Here is a 24874-nt window from a genome sequence, read left to right on the forward strand (position 1 = left end):
TTATTTTTTCTAAGTTTTATTTATTTAGAGAGAGAGAGAGAAAGAGAGGAGTGGGGAGGGGCAGAGAGAGGATGGGGAGGAAGAGAGAGAATCCTAAGCAGGCTGTGCCCTGTCAGCACAGATCCCGATGTGGTGTTCGATCTCAGGAACCGTGAGATCATGACCTGAACCAAAACCTGGTTTTGTTGGATGCTTAACTGACTGAGCCACTCAGGCACCCCAGAACTTCTACAGCAATTTTAAATAATAATGGCAATAGTAGGTCCATGATCTCAAAGCCTCCAGTATCATTTACGGACCATAGAAAAGTATATTAAAAATGAAGGTAATTTGAGACTGGAAAAAAATGTAAAGGCTGTCTAAGTCAATGCTTACTTTATGAATTTCCCTCACCACCTCAGATATTCTGCTTTAACATCCGGAGTGATGAGGACAGAGAAGTTCACTGTGTTAGTTTTCTAGGACTGCCGTGACAAAGTACTACAAACTGGATCAGTTAAAACAACAGAAATTTCTTCTTTAGCAGTGGGCAGGCTGCAAGTCCGAAATCAAGGTGTTGGCAAGGGCAAGCTCCCTCGGAAGCCTCGATGGGAGGATGCTTCCTTGCCTGCTTCAGGTTTTGGTAGCTTCAGGTGTTCCTCATTTGGTGGAAGTTTAAGTCCACTTCCGCCTCCATCTTAAGAGATTGTGTCTTTTTGCTTATGTCTTCACAGCGTGTTTTACCTGTGTGTTTTTTCTTCTCTTCTTATAAAGACCCCAGTCATGTTGGATTAGGGCCCACCCTAATGACTTCATCTTAACTTGATTAAATATGCTAAGACCCTATTTCCAATACAATCCCATTCACAGGTACCAGAGGTTAGGACTAAAAGTCTTACCTTTGTGGAGGGGACACAATCCAACCCATAACACTGTCATAGGAGCAGATTCTTCTATAGATGAGCAGTCCTCATGGTTAGAAATCCCTTCCTTTTACCAAACCATGGTCTACCTACCTCTTGTCTCCATACTCGGACCTAAGGCAAACTACTATAAATCTCACCTGGCTTCTGGTAGACAGCTCTTCAGATGTACCAAAACCTCATAGCTCACTGTTTAGAGAGTCACACCTTTGAAGAAAGAAAGAAAGAAAGAAAGAAAGAAAGAAAGAAAGAAAGAAAGAAAGAATTTGCCACAATTAAGAATTTGCAAAATACATAGAAACTACTTATCACCAGTTCACAGAAAATACTTCAGAGGTACACAAAATAAATGTAGGTGATAGGACTTGTGAGTTTTAAACATCCTGCTCCTGACCCTCATCAGTGACCTCCTCAGAGAGTAATCTCAAATTCTGCCTATCTGCATGGTATTGGAGCATCTGAACTGATCTGTGGCATACCTGATCAGCATACTCACAGGCACATACCTTACTTTACATTTTTAACCTGACCAAGAGCCAATAATAGAGAAACTCCCGTGCTTTTGTATCCATGAGTTCAGTCCTACAGATGCATAGTTGGGGAGGAAGTGGATGATTCCTATTTTCTTAGCTACTTTTTCCCTGACCACAGTGGCCTGAAGCATGGGGCAAACCATGAAAGTAAATCAAGCAAAGACAATGAAGAGGGGATAGGATGAAAGAGAGACAAGCAGGTTCTTCAGTGTTATTAATCATTAAGTCTTTGCTTGAAACTTCTTTTAAAAAGAGAATATGTGTGAAATGGAAATACAACTTAAATGCACTGTGTAAGAAGGGGGAGAAAATTTAATTTACTTAAAAAAAGCTTTCTTAAGGTTCTGACAGCTGACTTAAGAAACCAGGTCTCTTCTAATTGTTTTCTCCTCTGCTCTCCTCTGTTATTGATGTGACTCCTTCATTAATATTGCAAATCTCCAAGTATTCTGAAGCACCTACTTTTTAGAATTAGGTCATATCAAGATGAGAAGTGAGATATATTAAAGATCAAATAAGCTCTGCATAAAAATGATGTCTGTTGTGAGTATATTAAAAGAGTAAAAACCAGCACTCCTGAATTTCACCTGCTTTCTGTTGGCCTGGTTTAATAGTACCTACTCAATCATTTTCTTCTATTAAGGTATCCACTCAGAATTAACATTTAAGCATCTTCTTCAGGGCAAAAACGTGCCTGAATAAGACCCAAGACAGATAGAAATTCTTAAGCAAAACTAACAGAGGTGGTTACTCTTACACCTATCTTGAATATCATTGAAATATATAAATTGACCAAAGCTCTGCATTGTCTGGTGAGGAGCTGGCATTGATTCCTTGGTGGTACAAACATGTCTTATGGAAGTCATACCAACAGTCTGGACTCAGGTGGTCATGTTCAGTGTTGCCCAGGGATTGGTTATGGACTTTTCAGGAGCTGCCTTAGTGAGGACTGTGAAATCCTGGAGGCAGAGTTTAGGAAGGCCCTGGGGCTTTGTGCAGGATCCATACATCAGAATGACTCAGGGCTGAATCATCCGGGCTAATTCTGCAGGTCACTCCAGATGCAGATAATCTTATCTACAGGACAAAGTTCCAATTATCTCTTTAGCACTTGCACATTGTGGTTCCACCTCTATCATCTCACAGACTTACACGTGCCCTCCATGTTTCAGCTATTGACTGCATCAAAAACTACCTTCACAATTTGAAATCTTGAGACAGCAGCCATTTTATTATATCTCATGATGTTGTGGATCCAAAATTTGGACAGGTTTTAGTTGATCGATTCTCTTACTCTGAGTAGCATTTACTGGGATTGCTCAGAGATACTCCATGGCACTTGAAGAGGTCTGAAAGGTTCAGGATGACATCTCTCTCATGCATGGGGCCTGGGAAGGGATGCCTGGACATTTGGACTCAACTGGGCTCCTTTCCTTATCCATGTAATTTAAGAGCTTCTACACACAACGTCTCCAGCAGAGTAATTTGACTTGTTACCTGCCTGCTCAAGTTTTAAGAGTGCATATATTAGAGAGTTATAACTCAGTCCCAATAGTGAGGAAAAGCTTCCTTGATGTACAAAATACATGGGACGTAATCAGCCAAAAGAAGTTCAGGGAAGGGGGAGCATCCAGGCAGGGACCAATATTTGTTCCTAGAATTAAGATAAACTCAGGAAAACTATCAGTAGCCATCACCCATTCTGATAAAAGACTGTCGATTAATGCATGTCAATCATGTTCAATCTGTGCATGATAGAAGCTGGAATTGTCACCTTTAGATGCTGCCATCTCCACACTACTTCTGTGTCTTCATTTATATTTAACTGTCTATAGTGATACTAGAAAGGGCTCTCAACAAGGAATGTGGAGACCTTAGTTCTAGATTTTTTTCCCTAAAGAGCTCAATGTATTAACCTGTGTAACTTTGCAGTTGGCATATACTCCTCTCTTGAAAACTCAACAAATATTTATTAAATGTTTCTTATAAGTAAGATGCAGTGCCCAAGTGATCTGACCCTTGCCTGCTCCTCCAGAATGGCCTTGTGTCCTTTCTCCTGCCACTGAACGCCTTCATAGAACTCTTGGAGTCCACCCAGCTTTATCTGGTCATGAGGCCTTTCGTGAACTGCCCCTCTGCCCAGAACACTACTTCTGAACTGTTCCTGTAATTATGTCCTTGTGAGATTAAGTACCACCCACTTTAAAGTGACCTGCCCTATTCTCTGGTGCATCTTTTGTTGGTTTTCCTCTCTGCACTCCAACGATTTGCTTTTATGTTGTAAATACATGTGTTTACAAAGTTTCTGTCCGTCTTCCACACTAGGCACTATGCTCCATAAAGTGGGAGGTTTGTCTTACTCACTGCTGCACCTCATTGCCAAGCCCAGGGCCTGCAATGCAGAAGTGCTTCCCAAAACATGTGTGGAATGGACGTTATGGAGACCCAAAGTCAATTTGCTATCTAGTGAGAGAAAGCAAATGAGGCAGAACATTAATGTGCCTTAAGATAAAAACTATAAGCAAAGTTCCCTGTTGGTTTCAAAAGGAGTAGACAGAAGGTCACAGAAAGCTTCTGCCCAAGAGAAAGTGGAGCACACTTTGGAAAGGCAGAAGGAACCACAGCCAGAGGTCCTTGCTCACCATTTGAGGGGTCTGAATTTTATTCTTAATGCAGTGGAATACGCTGACGAGTTTGAGCAACAGAGGGATGTGGCCGGGTTGTATAAAGGTCACTGTGTGGAGGATGAGTGAAAGATTGCACACAGGAGATTCTGAATGTGTCCAAGAGAGAGACCACCAAAGGAGGTGGAGGAGACAGTGAAGGTGAAGAGAGGGAGACAGATTTAAAATAGATTTGGGAACAGAATACAGGAATTCGTGATGGATTAGATGTGGGAGGGTGAAAACAGGGAACGGCTCAAGCATAATTCAAGGTTCTGGGTTCAATTACCGGTGGAGGGAGATGCACTAGGTGGGAAAGATAAGGTGGCAAAGGGAGGAGAATATGTTTGCAAGAGGGAATCAGAAAGGAACTAAGCGCAGATGACCGTGTCCTCATGTAGGGGATGAGCACTATTGAAGATAAGTTTACAGTTCAAGTTTCTCAGTCTGTGGATATTTACTTTCTTACCACTTCCTTCCTCTGCCACGACTTCAGGCTACCCGTTCATTTCACTGCAAGTTCATGATGAGGAAATGTTCCCCGAGTGATCTTTACATCAGAGTTGCTCAATAAGCACCAACGTGAAGGAAGTTTAATTAACAGGTTAATTAGTTCTTTATACTTATTTGTACATTAGGACCTAGTGAATCACTGGTTTTTCCTCCCTTGCCCAATAACACATTGGGAAGGCATCCACTGGTTATTGAGTATTCTGACTTAATACAGTATTCTGGTTTACTTAATAGATTGTTAAATATGTCTACAAAAACCAAGTGCAGTATAGTGAGAAATGGAGCATTTACCTATGTGCTTTAGGTCCAGAGCACTTTTAGTCTAAAATAATCAGATCTCTCCACAACACTGTAACTTATCTAAGTAGCCTCTTCCCTTGTCCTTTACTTTGACATGGACACTACTAGACGAGTGTGCTCTCTCTCTCCTTAGCAATTCAGTGGATGCTGCACTAATTCTTCCCTGGACACTGAAGGACACTCTTCACAGTAGTCTTTTCCCTTCCGCTCATTAAATAGGGTAAGCCACAACATCCCTTTTTCAGACTCCTTCCTGAATATGACCATACTCCTGAACCAAGCCCAACAACCCTTGTCTTCTGGATCCCAGGAGTTGGGATTATGCTGGAGTCTCCAAGGCAGGTGGCGAGGATCTCATCAGAAATTGTTTGCAGCATCCCATTTTGTTCCTTTCTCAATTATGGCTTTTCTCCCCAGGTTCCCTACAAAAACCACAGAGAGTTAAACTTTTTGAATTTGATCCCCAATAATTTAAAAATATTATATGGTCGTTTGGGTACAGGCCAGAAATGATTTTATAATGCATAAAACCTACTGGGAAAATTTAACCAAGTCATTCAGTTAATATTGAAATTATATCAGCACTTTAGGGGAAGGGTTACACTTTTTTAGCAATGTATGTTTACTCAACTTGTGTACTTTATTTTAAACATTGTGCTGGGCTTTGGGAATATAACAAAGAATACTAAAATGTCCGGATCTCTAAATAATTTGGCCTTGTGAAGGGATACCGACCAATTCTGGTGCTATTGTATAAGAGTATAATGGCAGGCCCACCAATAGGTGGAGAGTGACCAAATCCTCTAGATTATCAAAGACATTCTATGGTAGAGATGTTGCCACAAACTATTTTGAGGCTGATATGACTGCAACAATCATCTACTACCTCTGATTTCAAGTTTTGTGTTTGTTTAAGATCTTTATTTCTCTCATTCATGAAGCTTATAATAATAATTGTTAAACATTTGAACTCACATATAATTGTGCATTAATAAATGGCATTGGTGTCTCTTGTATATATTAAAATTCTACAAAAGCCTACTTTAAGGCAAAAAAAAAAAAAAAAAGATTACATTGCTTTGTAATTGTGAAAACACCATCCTAGGTAAAAGGGAGTTATTTAAAGGCTCACAGTTAGAACACAGATTTTAGAAAACGTACTGGGCCAGATGCCTGATAGGTGTGGTTTGACAGGAAATGTTTGCAAGAAAGAGCCAGGGCTACCGCCTGTAAGCTTGAACCAGCATCTAATCCCAGGACAGTTCTGTTCGACTTTTCCCAGGACTTCTGAACCATTTGATGGGAGAAGAGTGGGGGGAGAATGGTGGAAGGCTACTCAAGAGTTTGCCAGAGAGACAGAAGAGACTTTGATTTGACCTTATTTGCAAATGATTGCAGACGGGAGAAAGAAGCCATGACCAGTCTTAGCCGGTATCAGATGACTGAAAGACAACTCCCTTGGTGTCTACCTACTGTGCCAGTTATCAGCAAGGCACAAAAGCCCATAGGGTTGTGCGAACACAATATCAGCCCAGTAGAGATTATATGAGGCAGCATTGTAATCATTTGACTTGTAACAAAGAGTTCCTCTGCCCCCGCCTCCCATTAAAAAACTTCTACCCTCATTTTCAACTGCTACGTACACCATCATGGAAGAATCATATCATGTTTTGCAAAATGGGAGGCTATTGTTGTGTACTTTCCATGGCTCAATTAAAGTGAACCTATCTGTTACAGATCTAGATCCATAGAACTTAAACTGCAGATAAATTCTGGGCTAACAGTGGACATCTGCGAATGAATCTCAGCTTCTACGTAGAGGACAAAGTCCCAGAACAACTACCCCCTTGAGAGTAATAACATTCAGTCCCTTTTATAATACTCTGTAAGTTAAGTCTTCCAGTAATTACTGCCAACCTTTTTAAATGTTATTTTGAAATTTTTTCCGTTTAGTTTTTATTATTCCTCTATCAGATAGATGATCGTTACTTCTTATTCAGTTCCATTCTCCCAACGTGTAAGTCCTTTTTCCCCATCGCCACTGTTTTTCTAGTTGACTATTTTATCGACTACATTTTATTTAGGATTTAGAACATTTTCCAAAGTGGCCTAAGAGTAAAGCCTAGGGAAATAAAAACTTGTGAAAGGTTCAGGATGTTACACACTGCCATTCAGATTTATGTAGTCCTTTTTTATTAGGCACTTATTGTGAATCAAGCACAGTTATAAGTGCTAGAGATATAAAGGCGAACAAGATCTAGTAGCTGTCTTCAAGGAGTTTGCAAGAGGAAGAGTCAAGTAAAAAGTAAATAATAATGATAATAATAAACAATATGACAGGTGAAAGTCTATCTGAACTTTCACAGTTTACTCTTGGAAGAACATGGAGACAATTGACCCTAAATCTGACCCAGTGATGAGGTTGCAATCAAGTATCCCCTATATTCTGAGGAGAATATAAGACAGTAAGAGACATAAATGAATCATGAAAATAAAATGTTCACACATGAACATAATTATTAAAATTAAAAGGCAGTGTATTGGAGTTCTCCAAGGATACAGAATCAGTAGGATAAATAGATGATAAATAAATGGATGGATAGATGGATAGATAAATGGAAACCCAAAAGCTGTATTTCCAGGGATAGGTTCTTGTAATTGTTTTAAGATGTTTCAACTGATTGTATAAGGTCCACCGACAACATCAAGAATAATCTCCTTTACTTAGAGTCAAACTGATCTGCTCTGGAGAAAACACCAAAGGTGTGTCTAGACAACTTTTGCTAAAGACACTAGGTCTATGACTCATGGATCCAATCAACTATCTCAACAGAAACCAGGAATAGACAAACAGTTATCCAGAAAAGATGTGTGGAGGGCACTCTTGTTAATGGCTTAGAACCCCAGTGAATGACACAGGAGACTGTCACAAGGTTTTAAGAAATTTATACCACCAGAAAGGTTGTCAGCCTGCACTGAAAGTTACAGGGAAAGGGCAGGATGAAAACAGAATGACTCCAAGGGCAGAGACATGGATGCAAAGACCAGAGATGACAAAACCTCCTTGGGCTTCAAAAGGGTGGAGATACCACACCAGCCAGTCCAAAGGACAGTGACTTTGCTCCTGCCCAAAAAGATCCAAATGACTCTGATTTGCACTTTGATGACAAATGATGGAAAAGCAAAGTATCCAAGATTTAGGGAAGAGGTCTACAAAAAATTGACCCTGCTTTGGATTTAGATTTTACTGTTTGTAATAGTGAGATTTTTCTCTTCTACAGCATTTGAACTAGTATTCAACTGAATACAATATTATTTTCCTTAAAAGTAATTAAAGGTAATATACAAAAGATGATTATTTATATTACATAAGGTAAAAATATAAATGCATATTAAAATATTCACAGTCATCTGTGGGACGCCTTGGTGGCTCAATCCATTAAGCATCTGACTCTTGATTTCAGGCCAAATCATTATCTCACAGTTGGGGAGATTGAGCCCCACATCATACTCTGTGCTGACAGGCAGAGCCTGCTTGAAATTCTCTCTCTCCCTCTCTTTCTGCCCCTTCTCTGCCCTCACCTATAGCATTCTCTCTCTCAAGATAAATAAGTAAACTTTAGGATAAAATAAAATATTCACAGTTATCTGACTTTAATTTTCTTCAGTTTTCTTAGTTTCATTTTCTAGAATAAAATTCATTTTGTAATGAAAAGAATTTTTTTCTTTGTAAGGTAAATATGTTATATTATATTATTTATATTATATTGTCCAAGTTATTTTTTGGTGTCAGGCCCCTTAGAGTATTTTTAAAAATTTTTATTTTTAATGTTTATTTTTTGAGAGAGAGAGAGAGAGAGACAGAGCATGAATGAGTGGGGGAAGGGAAAGAGAGAGGGAGACAGAATCTGAAGCAGGCTCCAGGCTCCCAGCTGTCAGCACAGAGCCCAACGCAGGGCTCAAACTCATGGACCGTGATATCATGACCTGAAGTCAATGAGCTGAAGTCAGACACTAAATCTGAGCCACCCAGGCACCCCAGGCCCATTAGAGTGTTAATGTGGAAAAAACAGTGACTTGATAAAAAAAAAAGACCTGATTCCTAGATTTATTGCTGCCTTTCAATATGTGGACCATGGACAATCCCTCTTAAGCTTTTTAAGGCTATATCCTGCCCTACACACCTCACAAAGTAGGCATAAGAACAAATGAGGTCATTTATGTAGACGGTAGTTCTCAGTGTATAGGTTAGGAATGGTTATTACAAAAAAAATTTAACACAATAATCAGTTTCATATACAGAAGTAATATGCATTTGTGTTTTTTATTAAATAGACATTTTATCATATGGAAACTATCACTGATTTTATAAAACATTTATATCATGTCATAATAAAGCAACACATTTTTGTAGGATCATGTAAAAATCCCCAATCGACTATGAATGTTTACATTTAAAGTGAAATATCATACTGTGTATCTAAAACCATTTGAAGGTTTATTTTAAATTAATAAATGTCATGTTTGGTGAAAGAAGGTTAACCAATAAACACTATCATTTTGAAATGAAAAAGAGAAAGTCAGCTGATTGTGGATGTTAATCACATCTACAATATACCTTCACAGCTACACCTAGATTAGTATTTGAATAACTGAGAACTGCAGCCTAGCCAAGGAGACACTTAAAACTAACCATAATGGTGCCTGGCTGGCTCAGTTCATAGAGTATGTGACTCTCAATCCTGAGGTATGAGTTCAAGCCCCATGTTGGATATAGTAGAGTGTACTGAAAAAGAATTAAAAATTTAAAATACTAACCATCACAGGCAGTAATTGTTAATTGCAGACTAATGGTACCAGAAGATTGAAATAGCAAATGGATTTGATGGTAAAATGCAAAACCATGCACCTGTGCACTTTTCCTAACCCCCATCTGTTGCCTCTCTGCACCCCTCCCCTGCACCCATGTTTCCTCATTGAAACTCTGCCTAAACTGACATAGAACTACAATATCTGGCATTTCTACTCCTCATTTGACTGTTCTTCCCTCTTTTGTAACTTTCCTTTTTAAATGCCAGCTTTTAGAGGTCAGGACATATTCATGTTGTTTCTCCCAGGCATTATATTTGAGAAGTCTTGATGGGTTCCTACCACGTGAAGCTCTTCTCTCACATTGAAAACTTGGTTGAGGCTATAAGGACACGTGGGTGAAAACAGACAGTACCACTCACCATTCTGAGGCATTTCTGTCTTTTTTGTTTTTTAATGTTTGTTTATTTATTTTTGAGAGAGAAGGAGGGAGGGAGAGGCAAAGAGAGAGGGAGACAGAAAATCCCAAGCAGGCTCCGCACTGTCAGTGCAGAGCCTGATGCAGGGCTCAGACTCACGAACCATGAGATTGTGACCTGAGCCGAAACCAAGAGTCAGATGCTCAACCGATTGAGCCACCCAGGTGCCCCTGAGTCATTTATCTCTTAACTGCTAAAAGACTATTTTTTTTTCTATTGGATTATCGAAAGAATACCTTGTTTGACTTTGCAAACCTTGCATTAAATGAGACTGCCATCTGCCCCTGTTTCATTCTGGAAGTGTGGTCACATCATATCACTTAGCAGCCCCCTAGCACAAGGCATGTTCAGTATTTGGTTCTAGCATGTTCATTATTTGTTTAAGAACCCCTTTTATTCAGCTTGCTAATACAAAATGAAGTCTAAGTTACCTTTCACACCATTTCCCCTAAACATTTGCAGAAGTTATGGTATGTGCATGCACACATGTGTTCATACACATGATATTTCTGTGTATCAGTGTGTGTGTGTGTGTGTGTGTGTGTGTGCAATTTTTTGCAGAGGTTGTGTCATTGATTTTCCAGATTACTGTCATCAAGATAAAATAGGAATTGCCATATTTAACCTTAGCAATAAAAGTACTGCCAAGCATTGCAATCTAGCTTTTTGGCTCTTACTGCTAAGATTTCTGTCTTCACATTTATGTTTCCTGTTAGTTCCTGTATCAATTTAGAAAAATGTAAAGGGTAGCTATTAAAAGATATCTGGGAGGTAAAATGAATTTGCTACTCTCAGCAGAAAGGAAGGATGTCCACTGTTAAGCTTTCTTCTCCTAAGCAATCATTTGTTTTTCAACTTGCAAAATGAATTTTGAAACAATGCCACATTATGCCACAAGATATTAATAGGCACAATTAATATATTGATGTATGTTTGATTCTACCATCCTTCATCCCCTTTATGTCATTCTTCTTTTAATCTGCTGTGACAGTTCAGTAATGGAGCCCCAGAAATATGACTTTAGGGCAAGCTGTACTACTAATCATCAATACAACATTGTATGTTCCCTACCAGATACGTAATACCTGTTTTGTTAGCGATGATGATACTCTGTAAAATTTCTACTCAGAGAAAATGCTTTCCAAGATTCGTTTACAAGCAAAAAATTTAATGGGATGCTGAGTTTGATCATGACAGGGATTTTTTTTTTCTTTCTTTCCTTTTTCTTTTTTTTTTTTTTTTTCTGCTGAGCAGGTTGTCGTTTTAGTTTTAACTACAGGATACAGGATAGAATTGTTAAAGCAATCCAATTATATAAGCTATATGTAGGCAGTAAAAATGAGGCTTTAGACCACCTTCTTCATTGGCTCTATAATTCTTCAGCTATAATGGGACCTGCAAGCCACCTCTAAATTGTATAACAATGGTCACTTTTGGGGTTCTTGGCTTAAACTAATAGCCCCAGTTAAATAATTAATGGCTAGCTACATGGATTCCATCATGAACAACATTATAAACAGATCTATTAAACAAACCAGTTATTCTTCCAAACTGGCACTTAGCAGTGATTGTCACTCTGAAAGAACATTAATGAATGCTTACAGGATATCCAAAGGGGGCAAGCCAGCTGCCTTTAAAAAATATTTGTACAGATCTGTATCAATTTATCTCTTAGAGTATATGCCACTCCTGTTATTAAGAAAAAGATAACACTCCCAGCTTGGTACCAATCCACTAATTTGGAGCATTGAGTTCATTCTGCCTGGTTCTGGAAAGTCAGAATTTTTTTTTCTTTAATGGACAGAGGACTACATATTTTTAGTGCAGTGTAAAACAGGGATATGGCCTTCCTTGTTAATGGTAGGTGATCTATTCAATGTAAGCGTGGTGTTTTATGTATATTTTGGCAAATGATTCATGGAAAAATAGTATGGGCTGTAAGTATTTTATATTCAATCATAAAGACAGAAAACTGAAAACATCCTCTTGAGGCATAGACGTCTCTTCAATGCTATGATTATGGAAAAACAATTAGGTTGTTTTGTTTCACCTTTTATTTAGAGCATTCATTATTTCTCATGAATATCATAGATGCCAGCCAAATTTGTTGTGTATTAGCGTATTTTCACACACTTAGAAACATAAAGACAAACCTACATTATTTCAGAATATGGTTGTTTATCCAGAGCATACTTAGCTCATTATAAATCAACATTAATATATGTTGTATTAATTACATAAAATTACAGAAAAGGGTTATAACACAATTATGGCCAAGGTCTGACTGTCCCAGAACCCAATAATATACATAGTCTACCCTTGAACAACACAAGGAGCTAGTGGTGCTGACCCTCATGCAGTCAAAAATCCACGTATAGCTTTTGACACCCCTAAAACTCAACTACTTGTTTTTTTTAAGTTTTTATTTTTATTTATTTTGAGAGAGATACAGAGAACAAGCAGGGGAGGGGCAGAGAGAGAGGGAAAGAGAGAATCCCAAGCAGGCTCTGCACCGTCAACACAGAGCAAGATGTGGGGCTGGAACTCACAAACCATGAGATCATGACCTGAGGCTGAAATCGAGAGTCGGACGCCTAACCGACTGAGCCACCCAGGTGCCCCAAAACTCAACTACTAATAACCTATTGACTGGAAGACTTACCCATAACATAAACAGTTGATTAACACATATTTTGTACATTATATGTATTATATACCGTATTCTCACAATAAAGTAAGCTAGAGAAAAGAAAATATTATTAAGAAAATCATAAGGAAGAAAAATTCATTTACAGTAATGTCCAGTATTTATTGAAAAATACGTGCATATAAATGGACAGAGTTCAAACCCATGTTGTTCCAGGGTCAGCTGTATTATAAATCTTCAGCAGCTCTTAGGAGGTTTAAGGATGAAAGACAAGGCCTGCGAGGGTGCCACCTGCCAGCACTAGCCCTCCTAATCAGGAATTCAGCACTGACTGAACACTGGAGCCTACTTACGGTTAATAGAAGTGGCCATGTATTTTCACTTATAAGATGAATAAGTTCTTTGGGTCTAACGTACAGCATGGTGACTGTAATTGATAATACTGTGTTGTATAATTGAAATTTGCTAAGAACCCTTTCTTAAGGGTTCTCATCCCCCTCTCCCTCCCATAAGGTGACTGTGAGGTGATGGATGTGTTAATTAACTGGATGCTGGGGATCCTTTCACACTGTAAACGTGTATCAAATCATCACGTGGTACACCTTAAATATATTACAATTTTGTTTGTCAATTACACCTCAATAAAGCGGGGGAAAAAAAGGAAAAGAAAAAATTAACCTTTCACTGGAAGAAATAGAACTATTGTCTTATAATGTTATCACACTCTCATTAGTAATTATAAACAAATCGATATACAATTTGGAACAGGAAAAAAGGAATATAAATACCAAGATCGATTCGTTTTCTTGACACTGATTCATTCATTGTCAACCATCAACTAGTAAATCTTGGATTTCATTTCTCTCATCAGAATAAAGGTATTAATTACTCAATTCTATTCACTCCCTGTACTGTTGCTTCCCCTGTTAAGGACTAGCTCTCTCTACTCCCTGTTATACTGATATGTGTACATATAGATAGAGATATAAATTTCCAGGACCTCATGACAATTATAAGTAAGTGAGATATTTATGTATGATTAATGCTTCTTTTCCCTGCTCTTCTGCAATTCCCATGAAGGCAGGAACTCTGTCCCTTGAGCAATGTGCTCCCAATATCTAGTGCCTAAATGATGTACCTGGAAGGCATTCAACAAAATGTGTTGAATCAGTGATCAAAGATGAACGTGTACATCTGGCCACAGTTCTGGGTCACCTCAATCCTCTGGACTACGGAATTCTCCTCATTACGAGTATCCTGCCCACAGAGCCACCTCACTCTGATTCACTTTCTACCTCACAACCTCCTTTTTCTCCCTCAAGTGTAACTCCACCCTTTTTTTTTCTCCCCACCATTTTACCCTGGAGAAAATGGTCATGGCTTCCCCAGGATGATGGGACCATAAGTGACAGTGCCAGATTACTATCCCAGTGTTTCTGATGCCAACTCCTTCCAGCAAATCAAAGCACTGCTATTTCCATCTCTCGCTGTTTCCCGCTGCAGTTTTTAACCTATTGTGATTGAGTTCCTTGTGCCTGCTTCTTTCATTCATTCCTTCACTCAGAATCGTTTTTCTGTTTGGGCAAATTCAGCCACTGAAGGATGTGCCAACAGATTCTTTCTACAATGCACAGACTTGCTTGGGACTCTCCATTTCTTTTCCCAGTCCAATCATTGACAAGTGCAATGTGGGAGCAGAGTTGCATTCATCTGATTGCAGGTATAGGCTAAAGTCAGTGAAGCAATAAATTTACCCTTACAAAAGTAAAATAATTTTTGTGGGGGGCGCCTGGGTGGCTCAGTCAGTTAAGCGTCTGAGCAGCTCAGGTCATAATCTCACGGTTCATAAGCTGGAGCCCGGTGTTGGTCTCTGTGCTGAGAGCTCGGAGCCTGGAGCCTGCTTCGGATTCTGTGTCTCCCTCTCTCTCTGCCCCTTCGCATTCCCACTCGGTCTCTCTCACTATCTCCAAAATAAATAAACATTAAAAAAATAATAATAAAATAATTTTTGTGGAAATATTTCCAAGCTGTCTTAGTCTCCCTACTTTCTTAAACAAGGTGTGTTAATGTCATCCAGTCTGGTCTTGCTAAGTCAGGAGAACTGTATATAGAAACTGTGAGCTTCAAGGGTTAAGCTTCAATTCCTTAAGAAATCCAAGCCTCTCCTACTCCCCTGGTGCCATGTAAGTGAAGAGTGAATGGGTATTAAATAAAAGTGTCAGTTATAATTGTTAAACACTGGACTAGGACAGCAAGGCTGGTGGGGATATCTCCTCCCCTGGCATTTCTTCAAATAAAAACAGCATCTGTTAGAAGTGCTATAGGATAGAACTATCTGGACCGATAATGGCATGGCATACATTGAATGGAATTTGAACCCCAGAAGCTCAAAGCTTTAAATGTCTTTCACTTCCTTTCTGTTATTTGCTGTGTGTAAAGAAATCTTCTCCCTCTTCTCTACTCCCAGCCCTAGAGCATACAGCTACAGGGAAGAAGCAAAGCTATCACAGTATGGACATATAGAAAAGAAAAGGATTATCCCATAATTATGGCAAAGGTCTCACTGTCCCAAATCCCACAAGAGACCAAGTAGCATTCATGGTAGTGTAGCACCAGAATACTATGAATATAGAACACCCTTTTGAGAGGTTTTCTTTCATTAGCTCCATTCCCGTTGCCAAACAGGTACAAAGAAAAGTTGATACTGACTCACTGGATATGGAGAATCAAGTACAGTGGACAGGCTCCAAAACTGAGAAAAGAGACATTTGAATCTGATGTAGTCGGTGTCTAATTCTACATAAGATATTGATAGAACAAGCTCTTCCTATTGAGCTACCAGGTATCGAAATAGACCCAGTTTTTAAGAAATTAATACTAAATAAAAATAAAATAATAAATAATGAGGACAGACATATTTATAGCACATAATGTTGCTGAGATACTTTATAAGTAGTGTATTATTTCCTAAGCAACTCTGAGGTTATTTTAGATAATTCAGGGATGCACTAGTTATAAATTGAAATGCTTGAGAATGCTTCACTTAAAAAAAAATTAACCCTAACCAAGTGCCACTGAATTAAGTGTAAATTAAACTAAGCTTATGGTAGGGGACACCTGGGTGGCTCAGTTGATTAAGCATCTGACTTTGGCTCAGGTCATGATCTCACGATTCGTGAGTTCGAGCCCCGTGTTGGGCTCTGAGCCAACAGCTCAGAGCCTGTTGCCTGCTTTGGATTCTGTGTCTCTCTCTGCTCCTCCCTTGCTCACACTCTGTCTCTCTCTCTCCTCTCAAAAATAAATAAACATTAAAACAATTTTGAACTATGCTTATGATAACAAAAATGAATAAGCCTTGTGAAAATTCTGAAAGGAAAAATTTATTTTTTTTAATGTTCATTTATTTATCTTGAGAGAGAAAGAGCTCAAGCATGAGTGGGACAGGGGCAGAGAGAGAGGGAAAGAGAGAATACCACACAGACTCTGTGCTATCAGCACAAAGCCCAACACAGGGCTCAATCTCACAAACGGTAAGATCATGACCTGAACTGAAATCAAGAGTCAGAAGCTTAACCGACTGAGCCACCCAAGTGCCCCCTGAAAGGAAAACTTTAAAAAGAGGATCTTCTCTCCCTAAGCCAAATATTAAGAGTAACATCAATAGTCATAAAATATGTTGCTAACATGGACCCATGAGATGAAGTGATGAAAATGGTACCTTACCTCTGTGTTCTTCCTCCCCAAATCTGTAACTCCAGTGTAAATATGAGAAAAAATCAGACAAACTCAAATTGGAGGACATTCTACAAAATGCCTAACCAATACTCTTCAAAAGATACAAAATGTCATCAAAAACAAGGAAAGACATAGACAAGACAAACCTAAGGACTCATGATGACCAAATGTACTGTGGCATTCTAGATGGGATCCTCAAATAGATAAAGGACATTAAGGAAAAATGAAGGAAATCTGAGCAAACTATGGACTTTAGTTCATAATAATATGTCATTATTGGTTCATTAGTTGTGACAAGTGTGTTGCAGTGTAAGAAGTTAACAATATAGGAAATGGGGTGCAGGGCATATGGTAACTCTGTATTACACAGCTTTTCTCCGTAAACTAAAATTATTCTAAAATAAAGTGCTTATTGAAAAATACATGACAAATGCAGTTTTTAAAAGGATCTTCTGATATAGTATTTGCAGATGAAGATGCTTTTTGGTTTATAAATTATTTCCATAATTCGTGACAGTTCTCACATCTGCTACTATAAAATTCATTGCAACTTCTTTGCCTCTTGGGGAAAAAAATGCATTTAATTATCAGCGAAATTCAACTCCAGCTTGTTATGATGAATGATTTGAACCTGTCAGCTTCTTTCCCCCTAAAAACAAAGAATTGAAATGAAATACAGTCTTCTTCCTCTATTCCCTTCCTTCCACCTGCTTCATTTAATTGATGAAGGTTTGAGCTTTTATTAATCTTTTTGAGCTCCTCTGTAAGATGCAGAAAAAGCTAATATGATATCATTGTATCTCGCTAATGTGTGTGCTTTGTGAAATGGATACACTCTGCCAAGACATAAATTACTTAAACTTTGATAAATGTGTGGAAATCAGGGAATGTTCAAACAGATAAAGCACAGCAATTCCTCTTTTTTCTCCCTTTTTTAAACTCCATTTGGTGCTTGCAGTTAAATGTTTTTGCATTATTATTGCGATATGATGGGACAAAAGACAGCAGTGATACCGACAGAGTCCCAGAAAGTACAAAAGTAACCAGGGGGAATATAACCATGTGTTTTGTAGATAACATCTAACAACATTGTCTTGGACAGAGTGGTTTGCCAACAGGTTCAGAACCACCTGCAGTCTCTCCCAGCATGCTGTATCATGGAATTGTCTGTTCAGGAACGAGGGCACCTGCCAGACACTTTGTACTTTCAGGTCCCTTTGCTGACTCATTCAGTAGGTTGGAATCAAAGATCCACAAACACATTTTGTTGGCAAAGAGAGCTTACCTGTGCCTGTGATCTGGCTATAACTCAGATGCCAGCAAGACTGGAAATAGGAGGAAACGATTGATTGATGTTCTGGGGCTGAGAAGGGTATTTTCTACTCAGTCATTAATTTGTCATATGGCACTGAACAAGTTGCTTGATTAACCATTAATCAGTTTCCTGGAGGCCCGAGAGTTCATACAACCCTTTGAAGACAGTTCTTGAATAGGAAACATGGTACTATCCATTGGACCATGCAAGAGCCATCAGTCACTGAATGACTCTTGCCAGAGATTGGGCTCAGTAATTTCCATCCATTCTTTCATTTTGTCCTTACAATTGATCAACAAGGGAGATATAGGTGAGAAAACGGGTTCACATCAAACACTTAAGTGAGGGGTGTGAGGTCATCAGGCACCAAATCCCTGTGCTTTTTCCACCATGCTGATTCTATACTGGGAGTGTATGGATGAGTGTGGGGCAAGATTATATTTCCTCCAACCCTTCGTCATCCCTGATTAGGTCTCTGAGATTAAGCATGAGCTTTGGGGACTTAGATCATACAATACTCCTTGTAGACCGGGTCTAGGGGAGGGTGCCCTCTCAGCAGTGATGTATTCATTTGAAGAAAACATTCCAGGGGTGAAGCCAAACGAGCTATACCAAAGGGAGAGTGAATTGGAAGAGGAGGTACAGTCGTCTTCTCTTTAGGACAATTAGCAATATATTTGTCCTTTTAATGACACTCTTCTGCCAATATATCATTATCTAATAACGTTTTGAGATTGGGGTTTATGTTTGGAAATCAGTATTTATGATAATAAGTAATAAACAGATAAGCTTACACACAGCTTTTCTCAACTTCTTTAATATTGCTGTCAAAGCAAGCTAGACATGTGATGGTCTAGGGCAAAGCAAAAAAATTAAAACATATGTACATCTTTTTATCTAAGGAACTGTCTGAGTATTTTTATGAGAACAGAGACCAATTATAGATCTGTGCTATTCGTTAAATTTTATTATTTTTTATATAAGCCAACCTTCAAATCAAGAGCTCCTTGAATAAGTTTGAACCTGAAGAGTATTGTGTTAAAATATATTTTTTAGAAATTAAATTACATTTTAAATTCATATGGGAAATCTTTTCTGAAGTGTTGAAGAGCCTTTCTAAAAGCAAGTAATCACATCTAAGTTATCTGCTTGATAAACTAGGATTTTTTTTTTTTTTTACATACTTATTGCTCAGGGTTTGTCAACATATGTTTGGATCAAGTTGTTACAACATAAATTACTACAAAGAAAATCTTCATTTTTTTTAAGCTCAGTAAATGATCATTTATTATTATTCTTGTTTTTGTTATCATTGAGTAATCTCAGAACCATCACAGCAGAAGTCCTAGAGAAAGAGGATTTCTTAACATCTGTCTCATAACGGCTTCTGCAATGAATAAGCCAATGCCAGTTAACTTGCAAATTTACTTGTCATTGAATGATGGGTTCAATGTTTATAGGTTTTCAATAATGGAAAAGTAAGGAGAAAGCCAGGCCAAGCACTAAATGAGAACAAATGACCCAGGTAGAAAAAATTCAGGAAAATGTATAATGTAAAACAAACATTTTTAGGGGAAAATAAAAAAGATCAGGTTGCTGTTGGTAACAAAAAATGTTCTCATACTTCTGAGCAAGAAAAATGTTTTTGAATAGAGAATGGGTCTTAGTTCTACTAACATAGTATTGATCGGCAGCATGGTACATAAAGGTAAGAACCAAGATTGTTTAACAATTTAGAAGGGGAAAATGTCAGAAGGGATTTATCCTATGAAGAGAAAGGAAGGAAGGCAGGAGTGAGAAAAGAAGTTTGGAAGTTGTACCACATAGGGGAGTAGAGATCAGGAAGTAAAGTTCTTGTTTACAAGATTCTAGTAAGTGGTAGGTATGTCTGTCAGCATTGACCAAACAAGGCACATCTCATGAAATACTGGAAATGGATGAAAAATAAATAATAGAATCTGGACAACAAGAATCATAATCACAGAGAAGGGAAATTGGGCCTTGATCAGCAAGGGGTTTCTTATCTGCCCACGTGTCCTTGTCCTTGCTGGGGAGAGGCTGGACACGTCAGTTGGACCAGCCTGCAGCAGTCAGTTCTCAGGAAACTCAAGTTATAACTGAAGGCAGTACTGAACTTCGTGGGTTATTACCAATGGTTTTGAATGAGATTTGTGCACATCATAATTATGAGTATTCAAAATCAGAAAGCTAGTTACAGTATCAGAAACACGTAGAATATTTTGAACCAGAAATACAGACTAAGGATTCTTTTTTTCCTGGTGAATATACTAATCTTTCAATGCCAGCAAAGGAAAGAAGTATCAACTCAGGATTCACAAGCTCCTAAGAAGGCGGTATGCATTTAGGTTCTGAATATAGTAAGAATGTGCATTGTATCAATTTGCCCTCCTACCAAACCTCAGTAATTTAAGGGAAAAGAATTTTTAAAGATAGTAGACATGAGGAAGGAAAACATTCAGGAAACTAATCAGAAGCAAATATATAGATTATGAACTCTGCCTCACCGCCCAAAGTACAAAAAAGGGGAAAAAAGCACACATGCATTGAAGTCCTTGGTTTCTGACTCTAAAGTGATCCTGGGGACAAGGTGTAGGTGCAAACACTTTGCACAAAGCTCTATTAGAACTTCTAAACTTTTGTGAATATATCAAAGATAACCTCAGGTTATTAAACTCTACCATACAGTCAAGTGAAATATTTATAATCCAAGCTATGTCTCTTTTTTTTTCCTCAAAATTGGATTGAAAGTAATAATTTTTTGTAATGATCTGAGACTATTTTTACTAGGTGCTTTGCCAAGTTTGAAAGGGTTGGGGAAACAGTTCATAAATACAGCTTCACTTCTTTCTCATCCTTTTCATCATGCTGACAGTTTTCTGGAGAATCATTACCAGAGTGGTTTGTGCCATTAGAGATAAGAGGCTATCTGTGTTTCCACCAGAAGCCTCTATTTTCCGGACTTCATAAGTCATCCATAAATATTCACTCCAGGCAACAGTTTCATATATTATGATTCTGTCCCTCCAAATCAATATTGACTTAACTAAATGATTTTTAGAAATTATGGGGACTCTTACACTACAAAAAGAATAAAAAGAAAAATCAGATGCAGATTAAGTGCTATGTTTCAGTGGGTGGGATCTGAACCACGTTCTGTGGAATCCATAAAACATTTGCATCCTTTTAAGCAATTCTTTCGGGGTATATAATTCAGTTGTAATAACATTTGTTGAATAATACATAGTCTGTTACTAATTAAAAATATACATTTGGAATTTGTGTAAAGACCACAAAATTTGAAATTATATTCTTTCAACTAAAACGTTTGTGGACCGTTCTATTACTATTCATGCTCCTTTTTTGTTAGAGAGTTTGAGATGGAATTATCAAAAGTTATGAAATGATATGACATAAGCCTTTGAATATAATAATACCCTTAATATTTCCAAATATATTTAAGAGACTTATTAATATTTTATATTTGGATGGTTGCTAGCTTCTTAGTAGAAACCTTCAGCATTCTGGAGTTGTCTTCTACCTGAAGTAGAAGACTTCACAAATTGAATGATTTTTTTGTTTTTGTCATACAAATTGAATGTTTTTATTGAATGAGATACCAAAATACATTCCTTCCTCCAATCTGGAAAGATAGTATTGTAAAGATTAGGAAGCTGAGACTAAAACCACATCAATCCATTAAAATAAAATACTCTCTTCCTAATTACATTTTAATTTTGGTACTCACAATTTTACAGTGTTTGAATGAAATGCCCGTCTCGTTGCACTGTTGAGCCCAGCTGTGTGTGTGAAATGCTATTTATCAAGAATCGAAATAATACTGCAAGCATTTCCCCTGTGCTTTAGCTTTAGTGTGTACGCTCGAAGCATAACCTAAAGTTTATTTCTCTTTCTTCTTTTCAAACAGTTATTTTGTGAAAGTAAGAAGGTGGTGCATGCCACAGAGGGGCTGGATTGGGAAGACAAAGATGCTCCGGGGACATTGGTCGGAAACGTGGTGCACTCAAGGATCATCAATCCTCTGCGCCTGTTTGTTAAACAGTCTCCAGTCCCAAAGCCTGGACACTTGGCGTATGCGGACAGCATGGAAAACTTTTGGGATTGGCTGGCCAATGTCACCGAGGTTCAGGAGCCATTGGCAAGAACTAAACGGAGGCCGATAGTAAAAACGGGAAAATTTAAGAAGATGTTCGGATGGGGTGATTTCCATTCCAACATTAAAACTGTCAAACTCAACCTCCTCATCACAGGGAAAATTGTTGACCACGGAAATGGAACCTTCAGTGTTTATTTCCGACATAATTCCACAGGCCTGGGCAATGTTTCAGTGAGTTTGGTACCCCCCTCCAAAGTGGTGGAATTTGAAGTTTCCCCGCAGTCTACCTTGGAGACCAAGGAGTCCAAATCTTTCAATTGTCGCATTGAATATGAAAAAACAGATCGGGCGAAGAAGACTGCCCTGTGCAACTTTGACCCCTCGAAGATCTGCTACCAGGAGCAGACTCAGAGCCATGTGTCTTGGTTGTGCTCCAAACCCTTCAAGGTCATTTGCATTTACATTGCCTTTTACAGTGTTGATTATAAACTTGTGCAGAAAGTCTGCCCTGACTACAATTACCATAGCGAGACTCCATACTTATCTTCCGGCTGAATTTTTCCACAGTGATGTAAATGAGGGGTGACTATATATTTAATTAGAATGACCAAGAACCAAGCCCAGCTCTTCATGATAAAGGATCCCTTTTGTTTCTGGCAGTGAACCTTAGTTCCCTATTAGATTTCAAATTTAAAAAACAAACAAAAAAAAGAAAGATCTTTAAATGTAAAAATGTGTTTGTTTCGGTCTTAAGTACCTTAATCTAAAAAGTCAAACTGTGTATGAAGCCATCGCTTTCATGTAGGATGGCTAAGTCCTAGAAATATTGTTGTTTCTCTAAAAGAAGCATCAATGGTAGCAACATGTAATGAGAAAGAACCGAATTATGCATGTGATAAACATTGCTCTTGAAATGAGCCTGCCTTTGAAATATGTTTTGGAAGGTTACCTTAAAATAGCAGATTCCGTAAAGTAACTGAAAAGATTGTATTTGATAGAGGAATCACATTTCTGACATCAAACTCTCGTTTTTATTGCTGTCTTTCCTCCCACATCTATGCTGTTATTGATATGAGAGATGAAGGGGTAAAATTTGTTTCAGACCTCATGTGTGAAGTTACAGTGCCACAGTGGAACAGAATACATTATTATCTGAGCTTGAGTGGGATGTGACTTAAACATTTAGCCCTTTGCTGGTCACCATCCTGAGGCTACTCACCTGAGTAGTAATATTAGTGGGTTGGGAAAGCTAATCTGGTTATATTTTAAGTGAGTCCCACAATAATGAAGGCCATGATGTTTTTAGATTCATTTGCCAAATTCAATGCTGTGAGATTGCCAAAAATACCATTAAATCTGTATCCACCCTATAACCTATAGCTTCGTTCTATTCATTTGATAGTGTGATTTTTATACACATAGAGAACAACTCTGAAAGTGAAAGTGGTTGTTCCCTAGAGGTTAGAATAAGGAAAACAATTGGAAGTGGACTAACAAAATTCCAGGATTATGGATTCATTATTTCTAGCCTCCCAGATTCAGTTCTCTTTGCATTTAGTTAATTATTTGAATGAGGGATTAAATTCTATGTAGAAATGAAGAGTATATTTAAACATTACTGATTATTATTAAGTGCTAACAACAAAGATACCTGATGCACCAGGCTTTTGAAATCACTTCAACATTATTGTGGCTTCACCATTGGTGTCCTTGCCATCTTCTCTGAGGCGGGTGGACAGTCATCCTGCATTGTAGAACTGGATGATCTTTGCATTAGTCCAGAAAGAGGGTCTGGCTGGCCAGTAATGTTTCTAGAACTTGTAAGACTCGTGGAACAGCTACTCTTTTTACAGTAGGTATTAACTTTACCCAGCCCCCACTCCTTATTTGTAAAATATCAGTTGAAGTAAAACATTAAACTGAAGGAAGACCAGTCTAACCAACAAAAATGCTCTTACTGCATTATTTAAAAAGCCAACAGCTCTTGTCCTCTATTTTGCTTTTCATTCCTTTCCTTTTACTGGTGATATCTGTACAGTGTTTGATTTTGTCTTTTGAAAAATTGTACTAGGCTTAGTGTGTGGTAGTACAGGCTTGAAATTTTTGCTCTGAGTTCATCAGGTGCTTTTGCAATTTTGTGGTTGGTGTGAAATATTTTAAGGCATCTTTTTATTTTCATCTAGAAACAAGATTAAAATAATATTTATTGTAAAATATGTGGGAACCATATATGTATATATACTTAGAATTTTCTGTGTACAGAGAAAGTATGTGTACACATTTCTGTGTAAATAAAAAGAATTTGCTAAATCTGTCACATGATTTCAGGCTTTTTTTAAGACTCTTCTTTCTTTTCTCAGGGTGTGTGTGTGTGTGTGTGTGTGTGTAACACCAAGGGAGCATTAAGATTTTCCTTATGCATATATTAAATAAAGCACCTTGGCTATGAGGACTTTAATGTAAAGTAAAAGGATAATTCACATAAGCACTTGGCATATAGTCTGGTACCTGGTAAGAGCTCTGTAAGCGTAAGCTTCCATTATGATTGGAATAATAATTATTATTATTGCAGCATGAAATATGATTAAAAACTCTGGTGTTCAAATGTTGAGTGATATGAACATATCCATACAAAGGGAAAAATATAAATTGGTTTACAAAATTCTTGGATTTTAGCAGGGTTTGTGTAATTAAAAAAAAAGAAAGAAAGATAATTTCCTTAGGCATATTTTTTAATTGGAGTAGAACATATGTCACATACATTTTTAAGTCATAATTTTATTTCAAAGACTACATAATTGTCAGTAATGGTACTTGGCACCATATAAATCAGATCCCATTTA

At 37.9% G+C, this 24874-nt stretch overlaps 1 protein-coding gene across 1 annotated transcript in view; it reads left to right on the forward strand.

The window, feature by feature from the left end:
* NXPH2 (neurexophilin 2) overlaps positions 1 to 24327 on the forward strand; it is a 112625-nt gene extending 88298 nt beyond the window's left edge. Inside the window, exon 2 of the mRNA XM_060626119.3 lies at positions 21843 to 24327. Within this exon, the coding sequence (XP_060482102.1) occupies positions 21843 to 22586 (744 nt within the window). The 3' untranslated portion in view covers positions 22587 to 24327. The remainder of the gene's footprint in view (positions 1 to 21842) is intronic.
* Positions 24328 to 24874: the final 547 nt, after the last annotated feature.

Source organism: Panthera onca, chromosome C1, assembly GCF_046562875.1.
Source record: "Panthera onca isolate mPanOnc1 chromosome C1, mPanOnc1 haplotype 2, whole genome shotgun sequence".
In the NCBI taxonomy this organism is placed as follows: domain Eukaryota; kingdom Metazoa; phylum Chordata; class Mammalia; order Carnivora; family Felidae; genus Panthera; species Panthera onca.